The 17,289-nt window shown below is 29.3% G+C and overlaps 1 protein-coding gene across 3 annotated transcripts in view; it reads right to left on the reverse strand.

Annotated features, from left to right (window-relative positions):
• The window catches only part of LOC145260565 (embryonic polarity protein dorsal-like), a 753,749-nt gene that overhangs the window by 537,928 nt on the left and 198,532 nt on the right, over positions 1-17,289 (reverse strand). For all 3 annotated transcript variants that reach the window (XM_080118822.1, XM_080118821.1, XM_080118820.1), the window contains one exon: positions 6,940-6,966. In XM_080118822.1, the coding sequence (XP_079974948.1) occupies positions 6,940-6,966 (27 nt within the window). The remainder of the gene's footprint in view (positions 1-6,939; positions 6,967-17,289) is intronic.

Raw genomic sequence — 17,289 nt, forward strand, 5'->3', positions numbered from 1 at the left:
TAATTGAGCGATCCCTTCTACAATTAATGGGGACCCATTTGCTGTTCTAAGACTAACCTTTTTATCGCATAGTTCGGGTCCCTGCCTATGTGCCTTAAAAACACTGCTGTGTATCACTGACACTTCTGCTCCCATATCTACTAGGGCTCTATAATTTTTTCCTTCTATTCTAATCAAAACGGAATTTGATGCACCCATATTACCAACTATGTGCGTCGGTATGTTCTTGTTCTGCTCGTTGGGCGTTGCACGAACGGAGCGCCTCCGTTTCCATGAATGCGCCTGCACCAAAATCTTGCTATGTGACCAACTTCGACACAGCAGTAGCAGCTAATGATCTGCATGCCTTCCTCTTTCTTCCTAGTTTTATATATCAGACCCCTACTTTTTACTTGGTCCCCTCTGTTACGTTGGTCTCCATATTTTAGGGGACTGCCTGGACCCATAGCGTGAGCTGGAATCTGCCGTCTCGTGTGACAAACCTCCATGGGCTCGTCCTCATACTCCTGGCTTGCGTTGAGCCGGATCTTCCATTTTACTTCAGCTAAGGCTTTTTGATAAGCCGCTTGAAGATGCTGTGGTTCGTCTCTCATCACAGCCATTTTTACTTCCCTATCCCTGAGAGCCTCTACAAAAAATACAAGTACCTGTTTTCTAACTAGTTCACTACCTTGGTCTATCCCACTATACGCCCATTCTGCTAATCCAACTATCCTTTGCATATAGTCTTGTATCCCTCCTAGCCTACCCTGTCTTATGTTTGCTAATTTGATTATATGCCTGTTAGGGTTTGGGACAATCCCATAATAGTCCTCTAGGGACCTCTTCAACTCCGCCCATGCTAGGTTTTCATTATTCAGCATGAGTCGGTTAACGAATCGTCTAACCGGGCCCTTTGTAGTCAAGAGAGCTATGTGGCATTTTTCCCTGTCCACTGCCCCGGTCACCCTAAAATACCGTTCTATGTCCTTCACCCACCTTCTAAAACCACCATCATCTCTGTTTTCCAATGACACTATTCTTCTCAAAAGTGCCTCCCCTTTTATGGAATTGGTAACAGACTTGACCACCCATTTTAATTCTGTGGCCAGTCCCTGAACGAAGCTTGAAATCAACTGCGACTCTATTTTTATTAATCTTCAAGACGAATGAACAAAATCGTAATTTACAATATAAACTCAAAATCACAATTTCTTTTGTTATTGTTACGAAACACAAAAGAAAGAGAAAAAATATATAAGCTTATCAAAAGAAGAAAAATTCTGAGCAAATATATCTGTTTTTTTGGGTTTTTTTTTTTTTGAGCAGAACACGAATGGAACTAAATGCCACCTACCTTATTGCTTTATTGGTGTATTCTTCTTCTGCCATGCACGGAACGCTTGTTTTTAAATTTCTACTTTATTTTTTTTTAATCAGTTCTGAGTCTCTTGTTCTTTGTTTGTTTGTTTTTTGAGTGTTTTTTTCCGTTAGGACACCTCTTATAGTTGTGATCCGTTTGCCCACATTCTCTTATTCTTTGATAGAATAGCTGGTCAAAAACGGCACCAATTGATGCGTTTCGCAGCGCTCTCTGGTTAAAACAGACGCTAACAACTTGTAGAAAAAATAAATGCCTTTATTTCTTTTTCACAATGCTAAATTTAATGGTGCAACGTAGGATAGAGGGGAGGGGTGATGGTGTCAGTGGACAGTAAGCGGTTCCCTACACAAGCCAGGTGCCTGTGTCTACTCGTCTCTGTTCTTCTGCTGACTCTGCTTCACAAGCTACCTGCTTTGTTTATATAAATCTGTCGCGGCTTCCGCTGCACCTGGATGGCAAAGATTTTAGCCTGTGACCCATCAACGAATACATCCGGCCTCTGTTGCCGTTGACAGTTCAACACCTCAGTCTCTCGCACAATGCACTGTGCGACACGTTGACCATACTCTTACTCTTTCCTTATCGCAATCTGTGTTTCTTCAGCCACTCATATTGGAAGTGAAGCTTTGCAACAAATTATTACTTTTTCTAAAAAAGTTGATCAAAAAAAGTATAATGAAAGGAAGTAAATCATCAAACCAATATTTTAACTCATTTCTGCCATGACCGGGTAGAAGTCCTAAGTACTTTGCAATTGTATTGCACTGAGGATTGAACCTTCAACCGCCAGAAGAGTATCGCATCTAAATTTTACCAAATACTTTATCCACAATGCCACATGTCTGTGGCCAATTCTAGTATGAATTTTGGAAAAAAAAAACCAGATGGTAATGCCTAAAATTAATGAGTCTGTTTACAGAGATTTTTGCTGTGATACAGGATAAGTTAACTTCAGATACTTCACTGAAGGAATGTATTTGCATCCCAATTGACAATATAATAAAGATATTGACCTTCTGCGTAGAAACTACATATTTTTTGATGGGATCTGATATATATTACAGAAAGAATGTCTAGTTATTGTCTCCAGATATTGATAAGATAAGTCAGGTACAGTTGAATAGATATGGAGAAAAAAGCGAAATCACAGATCCTTATGGAACAGAAAAATTATAGCTAGAGAAAAAGTGAATAGTAAAATGTCTCAAATCAGAAGCATAAATGTTAGGTGACAATGGCCTCCTAATTTGACTTTTTCTTCATTTAACGTGTCTTCTCTAAGATCAAATGTGAATTTCACATGTGCTATGGTAGCACAAACTGCTGTTTTCTATGAAATTATCATTTACAGTGGTTTCAACATACCACTGCTTAAGGTCATATTTGTAATTTCAAGTTTTTTCTTAGTCAATTTACTCTCAATTGGGATATGTGACCCCATTTTTTAAATAATTTTCTGATTATTTTGTACATCTGTATGTAGACCTATGAGAATCATTAATTATAAATAGTAGCTTAGAACACAATTATAAATAAATAAATGAAATAAAATAAATATATCTTTATATACACAAAAAAGTTGTGTGTGTTGCAGCATCACAGTTATATGGTTGATCTAAGAGATTTGGAATCGGTATCTAACACCCAATGTCCTTATGTCAGAGTTTTTGAACTCTTTAAAACTCATTCAAAATTAACAGGATGTAAAATAACAATAAGAAATAAATGTTCCGACATCTTTAATGTTCCCTTTCAAGTTTAATATTTTCTATTATGAACCGACTGAACAACATATCTATAATACTGTAACAAGAGGCGTAGTATTAACTTTGACCTTGAATGGACTGGGTACAGAACCTAGGGTCATTCAGGTTGTCCCCATCCCTAAAAATAGAATTAGGAAAGGTTAGGAAGAAGAAGAAAGGAAAGAAAAAGAGGTCTAAGAAATATACACTCCTTTATGAATATAAAAGGCTGGGAGTAACAGCCTAACGAGAGTGAGAAAGAGTGAGCTAGTAGCTTCCACAGGCAGCCTTTCTCCCGGCGGATTTGTTCAAAGGGCTTCTTAAGAACTTTAACCTCAAACCATTATCACCAGAATCAACCTACTACCCAACTTGGTCATCACTACTACTACGACGGATGGTAAAGTACTTTTGTTTATCATTTGACCAAACGTCTAGAATATTGTATTTTATATTAAATTCCGAGAATAGATTATTGCTTTGCCTAGTTTTCCCCACTATAATTACCTTCCTCTTGTTACCATTTTTCCCTTTCATTTTACTATTGGGTTCTTCCCTTTTGTCCTGTTTAAATATTACTTTCATAAATATTTCTGTCAGTCTATCTTGTTTTGGTATGTTTTGTGTCTGTAATAAATTCCCTATTTTTATATAAAATACCTGCTTCTTGTATTTTTATCTCTCTCCCTCAAAACCTTTTTCCCTACTCTTCCTTATGATAGCAAATACTGTGTTACGGCGTTGTGATTAGCCACCGCACCCATAACAATACTCTACCAGTAGAAAAATAAATCTAAATCTATAATATAAAGCTGAACGTGTGTATGTGTGTGTGTGTGTCTGGTCACGAATAGGCTCCTATATGGTTGACTATTTTAAGAAACTGATTACATATAATGATAGAAGATGTATCGAGGATCAGGAGTGGGTATGTTTGATCTGGCAGAACGGTGGTTCATAAAAATTGTGGGGTCTACGTTCGTGCCTGTACTCTATGGAAATATGGCACAAACTTTAACAAAGACTTTTCATATCTATTTGCGTAAGTATACTTTGATAATTATGTTTCAGTTTGAAGAAATATGGTATAATAAAATAATAACCTTAACTTTAATCTTAATTCACGTTAGCTTTTATTTAGTTTTTTGAGTTGAATCATATTGTGTCGAATAAATTCATCTCATAAATTCACGTTATTATTAAAGTGAAAGCCAAAAAAAAAGTCAGAACTTTAGACAATTCTCGACACAAATTTTGCATAACACTGTTTTTTTCCTTCTCCACTTGCACATGGCACTCTTTCGGAAATAAATAGATAAATAATAAAAAATAAGAACGTTACTTGTTATTGTGTAAAAAGAAGGAAAAAATCCTGCTCACGTGATTATGTGTCTTTTTAAAAACATTTACATAACCTTTTTGTTTTTATTTATACATCTGTTTAAGCTTTTTTTGTCTGTGTACTAAAAGGAATTCAGTTGATTACAACTCTTTCTGCGTGTTCTTTACATTACAATAGTACAACCCTGAATCCGACGGTGCAATACTACACCGTTCAATACTGTAAAACTGAAACAAAGTTGTTCTGCTTGAAAAGGGTGTCATTTTCTTCTTATTCATATTTATATCGATTCTTTGCTTTAAAAAACTAAAGTAATTATGTGTTTACTTTTTTAATATCCCATTTTGCTGTTTCAGATTATTTTACTAAATAAGTAAAGCTTCATTATTTTTCAAAACTGTTTTTGTTTCTTTGTTTTTCGATATTATTTAGTAAGAGTGTTTAGCAGAAAAGCCAACAAATGACTACCCGAAAAAATAAATATAAAAGAAATAAATGTTATCATAGTCAATAAAAGTTCAGTTCATGTTTTTTTTTGTTTTGAAATAGTTTTTAATGCTCTTTACTTGAAAAAATTTCAGCAAACCGAAATGCAAATGAAATTTAAGGCAATAACTACTTAAATGAATTTTTATATAAACAACACATGCCATAATCGAATATTCCTCAAGCACAAAATAACGGAAAACATTAAAATATGTTTATAAATATTCCTTACATTGACGGAACTCTCTTAAATTGTTAACACAGAATGCTCAGGTGCCCCTCCTTCGAATTCAAAACGGGGCTCTCCATTTCAAAGTTGCTGCCATTTTGATTTTTTTTTAAAACCGGTTCGTGAATTAAAAAAAAATTTTTTTTTACAAACTACTTAAAAATACAAACCAATGAACTTTTCTTCCATAAAAGTACCTTTTATTGACTATGGTAACATTTATTTCTTGTATATTTATATTATTATATAATAATGTTATATATATATATATATATATATATATATATATATATATATATATATATATATATAACATTTTCTCTTTGTAAGGAAACATCATTTTGTTGGTCACTCTTGGCTACGAATTGAAACAAAGTTGATATAAAAAAATATATTTTCGCAAAAATTATCTTTACTTTCATATTTTGCTTAGGGTAAAATTTTTGAGTATCAAAACCTATCTCTTTACAACCCCCTCCTTTCCATAACCTATCATACTTTCCTCAATCACAGTCCATTTTCTGTAGGCTGTTTTTGAACCCAGTCAACAATATATGGAGAAACAAGCGAAATAATCTATCCTTATGGAACAGAAAAATTATAGCTAGAGAAAAAGTGAATAGTAAAATCTGCCAGTAATATATATATATACATGTCAAAATTGTTTTTCTTTAGTTAATCATATTTGACATTCTTTTTATCTATTAAAAATGGAGCTTTTCTTTGTTTCTTTATATATTTTAGATAATCAAACTATTTTATTTTTTCATCTCTCTGCTAAACAATTTAAATGAAAAAAAAAAAAATAGTTTTATTTGATCAGTGGCCTAATTTGCCTTCAGTTTCAATATTTTATGTCGTCTTTTAAACTTCAAATTTTATCCCCCCTTTTTTTTTTGCTATAGCATTCTAGTTATTTCCTAGCTGTTATTGATCATCATCATAAACATGAATAATGCACTCGTTTATTCATAATACTTTTTAGTCTAATAATTAAACAGTTAGGATTAAAAAAAAACCTTTAAGAAACCCAGTTTTGATAGGTACTACAATTACTATATATATACATAAGTAGTAATACTAACCCATCCCAAGAGCAAACAAATAAAACAAGAATAAGTTTTAGCCTAGGATTGTCCATATGAACCCATAGCACAAGGGATAAAGTGTTATTCTTGAAGTTAAAAGTTCAATCACCTGTGGGTTAAATGAAGGATTGCATTAGAAATTCTGTACAGAATCCTATGTTTAATAGAAAGATTCCAAAGTTTAACAATATGTACCTAAAGGTTGGTTGAGAACAGCTGTCTAAATAATCTGAATAATCCAAATTATGAATCTGAAAAATTCCAAAAGATAAACCTATTACATTGAACTAAATGAATCAATAAAATTAAAATGGAATGAGAGCAGAATCATTTATTAAAAGACGTTTTTAAAATATTTTATACAAATTAAATATCCATTCAGTCAATGTATACTTTTTAAGAAAAATATTTAAATAATATTTCAGCTAAATTCACTGGAATTGCCATTTCAGAAAAATAAAGTCGATTTGGCATACGCATATTTAGAACACTTTGCATAAAATGTACTTTATTGAAACTGTTTCAATTATTATAACATGAAATTCACATCTTGAATGCAATTGTTGCTTTTCACTTTCCAATTAGTTCTTTAGTGGAAAATAGTTTGCAAAACATTAAAAAAGCAAGCCAAAAAGGACAAATTTAATAAAATCTGAAGGGTGACATAGAGTGAAAGTTAAACTTACTGAGCTCATCAGTTGGGACATCATAAACTGAAAAAGAAAAAAGAAAAACAGAATTAATAATTTCTTAATAATGAGATAAGTATTAATGTGAGATACATATCTGAAGATATATTGCTAGTTTGAAATAATTTCAAATCTAGTCAGATTTACACACTTTTGCCCCAGGAAAAAAAAAGAAAACAGATAAAATAGCATTTGCAATAGGAAGTCAAGTAATGCTTATCAAAGAACAGAAATATCTGAAACAGAAGACCAGAAAATTTATAATCATGCACGATGCACTAGACCGAAAGGATGATGCTGACCTATTCTACATGAAAAGGAAAAACGGAAGAAGAGGACTGGTTTGTACAGAAAACTATGTGACTGATGCAGAAAAAAAAAAGAACAACAAAAATATACAACTATGTGACTGATGCAGAAAAAAAAAAGAACAACAAAAATATACAACTATGTGACTGATGCAGAAAAAAAAAAGAACAACAAAAATATACAACTATCGTGACTCTGGGAAAGGGTCATAAAGAAAAACGTGCACAACAGATAGAAAAAATATACGGTACAAAAAAGTGATTACAAAGGAAGGTTGCGGGTATTTTCAACTGTTGAGTTTGTGGTCTCATGTGAAGTCATAATATTTCCCCACAAGACTATGAACTCTCAGATTTTATAATGATTAGAAAAGTCAATTATGAGTGAATGGATAAGTCTCGTTCACCCCCCACCTCACACACATACACACACCAAGCCTTTACTCCAAAAAGGGTACTAAAACCTTTTCCTTTTTGGATCGATAGTTCAAGGACCCATGAATTTGCTTTACCTTCCTGATCAGCATTGTTCTGGAGTTGCTTGGGGTGATTTGATGTCAAAACTATCATATATCATCTTAATGACATCTTCATGAGGTGCATAGATCATTCAACAGACACTTTTTCCTCTGATTAAGATGTCTTTTATGCATGAGGAACTTGAATAACATACACGATATTTCCAATTGATTTGTCTGTCCTGTTCCCAGAAAAACGTTTTTTTTTTCTGGGTCATAGAGTTTCTTGAGCACAATAAAGGTTCTTCTCAATTTTGTTTCGCTTTCGTAACAGTTTTTCAAATATGAGTCTTATCTTTTGCTGGAACATAGTTTTCACTAAGGATACTATGAAAGTTAGGATTAGGTGTGATCCAATTAACCTGTAGAAACTACTGCAGTGCCATTTCTAAAGGTGTGCTGCATACTTTTTTTTTGAGAGATCATTTCAAAGTGTTGAAATAGTGTTTTGCCTGCCTATTTTCTCGCAGGTGGTACTAGGCATAAGGGTCTACTTCACAAGATTTCCAGCTACGGTATAACTGGAAATGTTTTCTCAATCATTAAATCATTTCTCTCCGATAGGCTCATAAGAGTAGTGGTCAACGTCAGGTCAGAGGCCTGCAATATAAATGCTGGAGTCCCTCAGGGGTCCATCCTGGGCCCAACTCCCTTCCTGATCTACATCAATGACCTCCCTAAACACATACTTAAATCATTCGTTGACATCTATGCTGATGACATGACCATCTACGGCAACACATCAAAGGCTGTAAATGACAAAGTTCTCTCTGATTCTCTCTTCTCTGATCTCGAGCGCGTGGTTCAGTGGCGGAAGATGTGGCTGGTCACCTTTAATGCATCTAAAACCAAACTCCTATCCTTACATCATCAACGCTCTGATCCCCATCTGGCATCAATTGTGATGGATGGCTCTCGTCTGGGTGAGGCCCAGTGTTTTGACAAGCTTCTGGGTTTGACCTTTACTCCTGATCTGAAATGGAACACATACATCAAGTCTGTTGCCAAGGTTGCTGGAAAGATGGTGGGATCCTTCTACCGCTCCAGAAGATATCTAACTACTGATGCAATTCTCTATCTATATAAAAGCCAAATACGTCCAAGGATGGAATACTGTTGCCATATCTGGGCAGGAGCTGCTAAAAACAGCATATCCTGCCTTGACAAATAGACTTCGTGGCTTAGTGGGGGATGCCCTTTTCTCTACCCTGCAACCTCTCTCCCACAGAAGAGACGTTGCAAGCCTATCCTTGTTTTATCGTTATTTCCATGGCAGGTGCTCGTCTGAACTCTAATCTCTGGTCCCCCCTCGCAAATCTTTCACGAAAAACACCCGGGTGCGGGCGGGACCCTTTGATTATAATTTTTATTAAATACGTTAGGAACACGCGGCTCGGTTAACATTTTCTCTTCTGTACGAAGGTTTGACTGGTTTTTTGTTATTTTATTTCTTTCCCAACACTTGTGGGTTAAATTATATGTATCCGCCATTATAGCTGCCTCCTTAACGGTTTTAATTTCTCTTTCGTCAACTCGTATTTGAATTTCTTGTGGGGCGCATTGTTTAAATTCTTCGATGAAAATAAGTTGGCGTAAGCTATCATAGTCATTATTTACGTTTTTCGCTCTAACCCATCTATCGAAGAGGTCTTCTTTTTCTCTGGCAAATTCTACATAAGTCTGCCACTCAAATTTCCTATACTTCCGGAATTTCTGCCTATATGTTTCGGGTACTAACTCGTAAGCATTTAATATGGCATTTTTTATTGTTTTATAATCCGCGGCATCTTCTAGACTAAGCGCAGAGTAAACCTCGGCGGCTCTTCCCACTAGCACGGTTTGTAATAAGGTTGGCCAGTACGCATACGGCCAATTTAAGTTTGCTGCGATTTTTTCGAAATGAGGGAAATATTTTTCTACTGTTTTTTCACAAAAACTAGGCACTAGTCTAACATTTTGTGCTGCGTGAAACGATGAAGCATTAGACTGTTGACTTCCATTTCCCTGTAATTTAAGTCTTTCCAGCTCTATTCTCTCTTGCATTTTTAGTTTTTCCTTCTCTAGTTCTAACTGTATTTGTCTCTCCTGCTGTCTCTCCTGTATTTCTAATTTCTTTAGTTCCAAGGTGAGTTGCGTATTATTTTGTCCGTCTCCCTCGCTTACGGTAGCGGTTTCTAGAAGGTTGTTTTCTATTAATATTTTTTCTACGATACTTTTTATTTCGACCTTTTTCATATTCGGGTCTGTATCTATTTCGAAGAAATTCGCGATTTCTACTAATTCTGCTTTTCGTAGTTTCCTGAATTTTTCGCCCAGGTCGGCTAAACTTAAAAAATTCTCTACAGAAAAAGACATGATAATAGAAGAGCCCACTTAGTACGTCAAATGGTTATTATAATTTAATTTCTCTTTTTTCTAGTACTTTTGCGAGCGAGAGCCCTCCCAAATTATCTGCACAAATCCCTGACACGAGCCCCCAACTGTTATGGGTGCGGTGGCTAATCACAACGCCGTAACACAGTATTTGCTATCATAAGGAAGAGTAGGGAAAAAAGTTTTGAGGGAGAGAGATTAAAATACAAGAAGCAGGTATTTTATATAAAAATAGGGAATTTATTACAGACACAAAACATACCAAAACAAGATAGACTGACAGAAATATTTATGAAAGTAATATTTAAACAGGACAAAAGGGAAGAACCCAATAGTAAAATGAAAGGGAAAAATGGTAACAAGAGGAAGGTAATTATAGTGGGGAAAACTAGGCAAAGCAATAATCTATTCTCGGAATTTAATATATAATATAATATTCTAGATGTTTGGTCAAATGATAAACAAAAGTACTTTACCATCCGTCGTAGTAGTAGTGATGATCAAGTTGGGTAGTAGGTTGATTCTGGTGATAATGGTTTGAGGTTAAAGTTCTTAAGAAGCCCTTTGAACAAATCCGCCGGGAGAAAGGCTGCCTGTGGAAGCTACTAGCTCACTCTTTCTCACTCTCGTTAGGCTGTTACTCCCAGCCTTTATATTCATAAAGGAGTGTATATTTTTTTTTTTTTTTTTTTTTTTTTACAAAGACATCACCACATTATCAAGGCCCAGAGGCCACTCAAGGATAAGGGTTAAAGAGTGTACAGTAGAAGTTGGTCAATATAGTAATCATTAGTAATGAAAATTTGGTAAATTTAATAACTTATATGGAACGGCTCATCAAGAACTTATTTACTTTAGACTTGAACAAAACCATATTGTAGTCAGCCGGAAAGCAGGAAAACGGAAGACAATTCCACAGGCGTGCAGTTCTAAGAAAGAAGCTTTGTTCATGGAATCTACGTTTAGGTTTAGGCACAGATAAAGAGTGGGGGAAATTATTGATAGTGTTTACAGCTAGACGAGTGTTTCTTGTGAAAGTTTGGCGAGGGGGGACCATAGATTGAAGCTCAGTTGAACACTTTCCATGAAAATAACGATACATTAGAGACAAACTCGCAACATCTCTTCTGTGAGATAGAGGTTGCAAGGAGGAGAAAAGGACATCTCCTACGAGGCTACGAAGTCTATTTTGAACTCTATCAAGGCAGGACAAGTCCTTTCTAGCAGCTCCTGCCCAGATGTGGCAACAGTATTCCATCCTTGGACGTACCTGGCTCTTATATAGATAGAGAATAGCATCAGCAGTGAGATATCTACTGGATCGATAGAAAGATCCCACCATTTTTCCAGCGGCCTTGGCAACAGATTTGATATATGATGTATATTTCTTAGATTTGATATATGATGTATATTTCTTAGACCTCTTTTTCTTTCCTTTCTTTTCTTCTTCTTCCTAACCTTTCCTAATTCTATTTTTAGGGATGGGGACAACCTGAATGACCCTAGGTTCTGTACCCAGTCCATTCAAGGTCAAAGTTAATACTACGCCTCTTGTTACATTTGTAATCAATGAGGTTAACGTTAAACATTAAACAAAAAAAATTGTACATTGTGGAATTCACAGGAGGGGGAGGGGCATTACATAAACTTTCACCGAATCTCTTCCTGAAAGAGTTTTGTTTCTTTCTTGTGGGAGGAGAGGGGTTTAATTACTTATACCGTGTTTCAGTGAAGCTTGCAAAAAATCGTTCCTTTCAGCAACCATGCATGCACGTCTACTGGTTTTCCGAATTGGTTAAAATAGAATAAAATACTATGCAATTTTGATGACATCTTTGTGAACAAATGGATTAAAGAGTTCTTGTAACCTACAAGTTGAACGTTTGCGCTCATGCATTGGGTCGTTTTTTTTTGTTTCGTTTTTTTTTTTGTTTGAAAAGTTTTAACATTTACACAAGTTCTTTATATTATTTTTTTTGTATTTTTGTTTGAAAAGTTTTAACATTTACACAAGTTATTTATATTATTTTTTTTGTTTGAAAATTTTTAACATTTACACAAGTTATTTATATTGTTTTCTTTTGTTTGAAAAGTTTTAACATTTACACAAGTTATTTATATTATTTTTTTTTTTTGTTTGTTTGAAAAGTTTTAACATTTACACAAGTTATTTATATTATTTTTTTTTGTTTTTTTTTGTTTGAAAAGTTTTAACATTTACACAATTTACTCATATTATTTTTATTTGTTTTAAAAGTTTTAACATTTACACAATTTCCTAATATTATTATTTTTTGTTTGAAAAGTTTTAACATTTACACAATTTCCTTATATTATTTTTTTTGTTTGAAAAGTTTTAACATTTACACAATTTCCTTGTATTAATTTTTTTTGTTTGAAAAGTTTTAACATTTACACAAGTTATTCATATTATTTTTTTCTTTTTTTTTTGGTTTGAAAAGTTTTAACATTTACACGTTATTTATATTATGTTTTTTTGTTTGGATAATTTAAACATTTACACAAGTTATTTATATATTTTTTTTCGTTTGAAAAGTTTTAATATTTACACAAGTTATTTATATTATTTTTTTGTATTTTTGTTTGAAAAGTTTTAACATTTACACAAGTTATTTATATTATTTTTTTTGTTTTTTTTTTGTTTGAAAAGTTGTAACATTTACACAAGTTATTTATATTATTTTTCTGTATTTTTGTTTGAAAAGTTTTAACATTTACACAAGTTATTTATATTATTTTTGTTTTTGTTTTTTTTGTTTGAAAAGTTTTAACATTTACACAAGTTACTTATATTATTTTTTTTGTATTTTTGTTTGAAAAGTTTTAACATTCACACAAGTTATTTATATTATTTTTTTTGTTTGAAAAGTTTTAACATTTACACAAGTTATTTATGTTTTTTTTTTTGTTTGAAAAGTTTTAACATTTACACAAGTTATTTATATTATTTTTCTTTTTTGCTTGTTTGAAAAGTTTTAACATTTACACAAGTTATTTATATTATTTTTTTTGTTTTTTTTTTGTTTGAAAAGTTTTAACATTTACACAATTTACTCATATTATTTTTATTTGTTTTAAAAGTTTTAACATTTACACAATTTCCTAATATTATTTGTTTTTGTTTTAAAAGTTTAAACATTTACACAATTTCCTTATATTATTTTTTTTGTTTGAAAAGTTTAAACATTTACACAATTTCCTTATATTATTTTATTTGTTTTAAGTTTTAACATTTACACAATTTCCTAATATTATTTTTTTTTGTTTGAAAAGTTTTAACATTTACACAATTTCCTTGTATTATTTTTTTTGTTTGAACAGTTTTAACATTTACACCAGTTATTTATATTATTTTTTCTGTTTTTTTTTTTTTTGTGTGAAAGTTTAAACATTTACACAAGTTATTTATATTATTTATTCTTGTGTTTTTTTTTGTTTGAATAGATTTGTACATTTACACAAGTTATTCATATTATTTTTTTGTTTTTTTGTTTTGGTTTGAAATGTTTTAACATTTACACGAGTTATTTATATTATTTTTTTTGTTTGATAAGTTTTAACATTCACACAAGTTATTTATATTATCTTTCTTTTTTTTTTGAAAAGTTTTAACATTTAAGCAAGTTATTTATATTTCTTTTCGTTTGAAAGTTTTAACATTTACACAAGTTATTTATATTATTTTTTTGTTTTTTTGTTTGAAAAGTTGTAACATTTACACAAGTTATTTATATTATTTTTTTTGCTTGAAAAGTTTTAACATTTACACAAGTTATTTATATTATTATTTTTTTTTTCGTTTGAAAAGTTTTAACATTTACACAAGTTATTAATATTATTGTTTTTTTTTTTTTTGGAAGGTTTTAACATTTACACAAGTTATTTATATTATTTTTTTTGTTTTTATTTGTTTGACAGGTTTTAACATTTACACAAGTTATTTATATTATTTTTTTTCGTTTTTTTTGTTTGGAAAGTTTTAACATTTACACAAGTTATTTATATTATGTTTTTTGTTTGGATAATTTAAACATTTACACAAGTTATTTATATATTTTTTTTCGTTTGAAAAGTTTTAAAATTTACACAAGTTATTTATATTATTTTTTTGTATTTTTGTTTGAAAAGTTTTAACATTTACACAAGTTATTTATATTATTTTTTTGTTTTTTTTGTTTGAAAAGTTGTAACATTTACACAAGTTATTTATATTATTTTTTTGTATTTTTGTTTGAAAAGTTTTAACATTTACACAAGTTATTAATATTATTTTTGTTTTTGTTTTTTTGTTTGAAAAGTTTTAACATTTACACAAGTTATTTATATTATTTTTTTTGTATTTTTGTTTGAAAAGTTTTAACATTTACACAAGTTATTTATATTATTTTTTTTGTTTGAAAATTTTTACATTTACACAAGTTATTTATATTATTTTTTTTTTTTTTTTTTTGAAAAGTTTAAACATTTACACAAGTTATTTATATTATTTTTCTTTTTTGTTTGTTTGAAAAGTTTTAACATTTACACAAGTTATTTATATTATTTTTTTTTGTTTTTTTTGTTTGAAAAGTTTTAACATTTACACAATTTACTCATATTATTTTTATTTGTTTTAAAAGTTTTAACATTTACACAATTTCCTAATATTATTATTTTTTGTTTGAAAAGTTTTAACATTTACACAATTTCCTCATATTATTTTTTTGTTTGAAAAGTTTTAACATTTACACAATTTCCTTGTATTATTTTTTTTGTTTGAAAAGTTTTAACATTTACACAAGTTATTCATATCATTTTTTTGTTTTTTGTTTGGTTTGAAAAGTTTTAACATTTACATAAGTTATTTATATTATGTTTTTTTGTTTGGATAATTTAAACATTTACACAAGTTATTTATATTTTTTTTTTTCGTTTGAAAAGTTTTAATATTTACACAAGTTATTTATATCATTTTTTTGTTTTTTTGTTTGAAAAGTTTTAACATTTACACAAGTTATTTATATTATTTTTTTTGTTTTTTTTTGTTTGAAAAGTTGTAAAATTTACACAAGTTATTTATATTATTTTTTTGTATTTTTGTTTGAAAACTTTTAACATTTACACAAGTTATTTATATTATTTCTGTTTTTGTTTTTTTTGTTTGAAAAGTTTTAACATTTACACAAGTTATTTATATTATTTTTCTTTTTTGTTTGTTTGAAAAGTTTTAACATTTACACAAGTTATTTATATTATTTTTTTTTGTTTTTTTTTGTTTGAAAAGTTTTAACATTTACACAATTTACTCATATTATTTTTATTTGTTTTAAAAGTTTTAACATTTACACAATTTCCTAATATTATTTGTTTTTGTTTGGAAAGTTTTAACATTTACACAATTTCCTTATATTATTTTTTTTGTTTGAAAAGTTTTAACATTTACACAATTTCCTTATATTATTTTTTTTGTTTGAAAAGTTTTAACATTTACACAATTTCCTTGTATTACTTTTTTTGTTTGAAAAGTTTTAACATTTACACAAGTTATTTATATTATTTGTTCTTGTGTTTTTTTTTGTTTGAATAGTTTTGTACATTTACACAAGTTATTCATATTATTTATTTTTTTTTTTTTTGGTTTGAAAAGTTTTAACATTTACACGAGTTATTTATATTATTTTTTTTGTTTGATAAGTTTTAACATTCACACAAGTTATTTATATTATTTTTCTTTTTTTTTTTTGAAAAGTTTTAACATTTAAGCAAGTTATTTATATTTCTTTTCGTTTGAAAGTTTTAACATTTACACAAGTTATTTATATTATTTTTTTGTTTTTTTTGTTTGAAAAGTTGTAACATTTACACAAGTTATTTATATATTTGTTTTTGTTTGAAAAGTTTTAACATTTACACAAGTCATTTATATTATTTTATTTTGCTTTTTGTTTTAAAAGTTTTAACATTTACACAAGTTATATTATTTTTTGTTTTTTTTTGTTTGAACAGTTGTAACATTTACACAAGTTATTTATATTATTTTTTTGTTTTTTTTTTGTTTGAAAAGTTGTAACATTTACACAATTTACTTATATTATTTTTTTTGTTTGAAAAGTTTTAACATTTACACAAGTAATTTACATTTTTCTTTGTTTTTTTGTTTGAAAATTTTTAACATTTACACAAGTTTTTTATATTATTTTTTTTGTAGTTTTTGTTTGGAAAGTTTTAACATTTACACAAGTTATTTATATTATTTTTTTCGTTTTTTTTTTTTTTGGAAAGTTTTAAAATTTACACAACTGATTTATATTATTTTTCTTTTTTGTTTTTTTTGTTAAAAAGATTTTAACATTTACACAAGTTATTTATATTATTTCTTTGTTTTTTTTTGTTTGAAAAATTTAATATTTACACAAGTTATTTACATTTTTTTTTGTTTTTTTGTTTGAAAAGTTTTAACATTTACACAAGTTATTTATATTATTTTTTTTGTTTTTTTTGTTTGAAAAGTTGTAACATTTACACAAGTTATTTATATTACTTTTTTTTGTTTTTTTTGTTTGAAAAGTTTTAACATTTACACAAGTTATTTATATATTTTTTTTTTTTTTTTTTGTTTGGAAAGTTTTAACATTTACACAAGTTATTTATATTATTATTTATTTTTTTTATTTGAAAATTTTTAACATTTACACAAGTTATTTATATTATTATTTTTGGGGTTTTTTTTTGAAAAGTTTTAACATTTACACAAGTTATTTATATTATTTTTTTTCGTTTTTTTTTGTTTGGAAAGTTTTAACATTTACACAAGTTATTTATATTATTTTTTTTTGTTTGAAAGTTTTAACATTTACACAAGTTATTTATATAATTTTTTTTTGTTTGAAAAGTTTTAACATTTACACAAGTTATTTATATTATTTTTTTGTGTTTTTTTTTTTTCAAAAGTTTTAACATTTACACAAGTTATTTATATTATTTTTTCTGTTTTTTTTGTTTGAAAAGTATTAACATTTACACAAGTTATTTATATTATTTTTTTGTTTTTGTTTGAAAACTTTTAACATTTACATAAGTTATTTATATTATTTTTTTAACTCAATTTGCGTGTTTTTGTATACAAAATTTGGATACAAAAACACGCA

Source organism: Euprymna scolopes, chromosome 36, assembly GCF_053919585.1.
Source record: "Euprymna scolopes isolate OS-2025 chromosome 36, ASM5391958v1, whole genome shotgun sequence".
NCBI lineage: Eukaryota > Metazoa > Mollusca > Cephalopoda > Sepiida > Sepiolidae > Euprymna > Euprymna scolopes.